Consider the following 3,190-nt stretch of genomic DNA (forward strand, 5'->3'; position numbering starts at 1 on the left):
ATTAAGCATTATAAATATCATTAGCAATCATATCACGAAACCACACCTAATGCACATTACTTTCCTCACTCATATTTTCGCCGTCCATATTGTTAGCCGTTGAAGTTGAGCCTACATCAAAATCAACCGATGGGATGTATCTTTCATTCTCAGCTACTTGAAACGCATTATCCACATTGCAGTTCTTTCTAATGTAATTATGAATGGCCATAGTAACAATTACGATATCCCTTTGAGTGTCAATGTTATAGTAAGGCATGTCGTGCAAAATGGACCACCTCGCTTTCCATACACCAAATGTACGTTCTACTATATTTCTACAAGAAGAATGCAAATAATTAAATTTTTCAATGCCTCCCTTTGGCTCCCGTAATTGTCGTGTTGCACCACGCCGAAAGTCAGAAAGGTGATACCTCACATTATCTCTTCTGTAAGGAGCCATGTATCCCTTCGTGTGGGAATATCCAGAATCAACTAGATAATATTTATTTTCCAATGGATGTGGAAAGTTGAGTTCTTGTCTACAAAGAGCCTCACGAAATATACGATTGTCATGATCTGATCCTTCCCATCTAGCCAATGCAAATGTAAAACACATGTTAAAATCTACAACGGCAAGAATATTTTGAGTCGGATAACCTTTATGACCAATATACGGAATTTCTTGACCTCGCGGCAATCTAGCTTAAACATATGTGCCATCAAGTGCCCCAATGCAATCCTACAAGTATATACATATATAAATTTAACTTAAGAAAATAATCAAGAGAGAAATTAAATATTAAGTATAATAAAGTATATATTTGGAGAAAGTGTAACTTACTTTAAAGAAGGGCAAATATCGCTCATTACATTGCTTGTGAGCTTCTACACCATCATTATAATTTTAATGTGGTCTAATGATATCTCTTGCAAGCTTACAAATAACATTTAACACACTATGAAAGTGTCTATGAACCGTCTCTCCAGAATGTTGAAAACTTCTTTTATCATTCGATTTCCCGCTTCATGTGCACAAACCATCAAAAACATGCCTAAAATTTCGTGTGTAGAAATTCCACGAGTGGCTTTAAGCCCATATTTTTCTGTTAAGTCATTGGATAAATCAATAAACACCGCTTTCTTCAATCGAAAATTCTCATAACAACGAGTTTCATTTCCTCGTAATAGCTCTTGAATAAATATATGTCCGGAGCGCTTTGATGTACGACAAGGCTCCTTACATAAGTACTTTTCGCAATACGTCAAAACATATTTACCTGTTAGTTGACACAAAGTCATCCACTCCTCTTCTTGCTCTCGGCAAACTTTTTCTAATTCTTCATCTTCTTCATCTAAAAATTCACTTAAATCAAGAGATATGCTAATATCCAAACTTTCCATTTAACTAGAAAAGCAGAAACACCTCACATCAGTAGAATATGGGAGTGTAAAAATCCCATAATCCTCATATTAGTAGAGTATGATATATCAACATATTTTAATTTATAAGATGTACTACGATATATCACTGCATACTCTTCATCTAAGTGAAAAACAATAGAACATACATATGTATAAAACACACACACATACAACAATACAAAAAAAGTCAACTCAATTTTAAAAAGGTTTTACAGCCATAGTGTTTTAAGTTTACGCGTACAACCATACTAAAAAACATCAAACAACAAAAGTACTACAATAAACCGAATACATCCTTCACTATTTCTTAAGAAGGTATAACTGATAGTTATATGCCAACCAAGACTTCCGAGCTTCATCACTATTCGTCTTAAGAAATATTTGACGGACGTCTTTCTTTAGAAACAAATTCACTGCATAGTTGTAGATTTCAGACGGGATATCAATTTCGGGATAACTTGCCAAAAATTCCATACACTTATCAATGGTGGGATCCTCCGCCGCATGAGATGTAGCAGTACTCTTGCTTGACATTAACTCAACTAAAGAGTGTAGTTCTTCTCTAACAGATTTTGTCTTACTCTTTTTTACTCAACTGCTAATTCCTATATCATCAGTTAAAAGTTCTCTTTTTAATGATGGTTTGGGAAACATAGGAGAATTCATATCATTTGGGTCATCACTTTCATCACTTCCTTCATCATTGAGATTAATGAAGTGTTCTTTCTCAAAATCATCAAAATCATTTATTTTTTCTTTGTTCAAATCTTCTTCATTTTCAAAAATTTGTTCTTCATTGGCGGCGTTTGCTTTTTATCTCAAAGCAACAATATCCAAAAATAATGCATCATAACCATAACGTATGAGAGAAAGATCCATATTCCTAAACCTCCTATATCGATGATCCATCTGAAATGAAAAAAATCCAAAAAAAACTACTTAAGTAAATCAAATAATGAGAGAAATAACAAAGAAATATAGAATAATGTGACAGACGTACCTTAATCTTTTGCTTCCACCAATCGTCATCTGCAATGATTGTATTTTTTGTGGTATCCCAACCTAAACCTGTATTGTCTCTCATCAACTGCTTAAAAAAATACCAGTCCTGTTTTATGTTATCCCACTTATTTTTCAACTGTGTTTTAGTATAGTTTCTTCCTGTCCTACTATAGAACGCATCAACCAAATTTTTCCATCCATCTTTATTCAAATGAGAGTTCGGTCTATTTACTTTTCTAATTTCTCTTTCACACACCTCAATAAAATCAATATGAGCATTATAATCCCACTTAGCGTTACTTCATACCAAACTAATATTCGACATGATGGAATATAAATGATCTGAAGATGGAATATAAATGTCAATTGCGACACTTAGCTAATTTAGGGATAAAAGTTGAAAAGGTGAAAGACAAGAGACTAGTAAAGTAAAAACTAAAGCTATGTTGAGCAAGCCAAAACAAAGATCTACAGACTACACGGCCTAACTAAATGAAAAAGAACTGAAATGGCATATGGTAAAACAAATACATGATTATGGAGAAATGACCACATTGGAACACAAACACAAAATTAGCCAATAGCCACAACTTAATTATTACTCAATCCATTTCAATTTATTTATCTAGTTTTGACTTGTCACAAAGTTTAAGAAAGTAAAGCCAACCTTTAAATCTTGTGCTATTAAACTAAAGATATGTCGTCTTCTACGAAATATTTTCCTATTAAAATTTGTCATATATAGAAGTTTATTTATCAATAGACCATTCAACCTTTGTTTAAT

At 33.0% G+C, this 3,190-nt stretch overlaps 1 protein-coding gene and 1 pseudogene across 1 annotated transcript; both read right to left on the reverse strand.

Moving 5' to 3' along the window:
• Positions 1-46: 46 nt before the first annotated feature.
• Positions 47-1,383, reverse strand: LOC107865005. The gene is made up of 2 exons (XM_016711378.1): positions 959-1,383; positions 47-572 (listed from the first exon to the last, which is right to left on the reverse strand). The coding sequence occupies exons 1-2, from the start codon at positions 1,381-1,383 to the stop codon at positions 47-49; spliced, it is 951 nt and encodes a 316-aa protein (XP_016566864.1).
• Positions 1,384-1,644: 261 nt separating this feature from the next.
• LOC124895064 lies at positions 1,645-2,731 on the reverse strand (annotated as a pseudogene).
• Positions 2,732-3,190: the final 459 nt, after the last annotated feature.

Source organism: Capsicum annuum, unplaced genomic scaffold (genome assembly GCF_002878395.1).
Source record: "Capsicum annuum cultivar UCD-10X-F1 unplaced genomic scaffold, UCD10Xv1.1 ctg79517, whole genome shotgun sequence".
Taxonomy (NCBI): domain Eukaryota; kingdom Viridiplantae; phylum Streptophyta; class Magnoliopsida; order Solanales; family Solanaceae; genus Capsicum; species Capsicum annuum.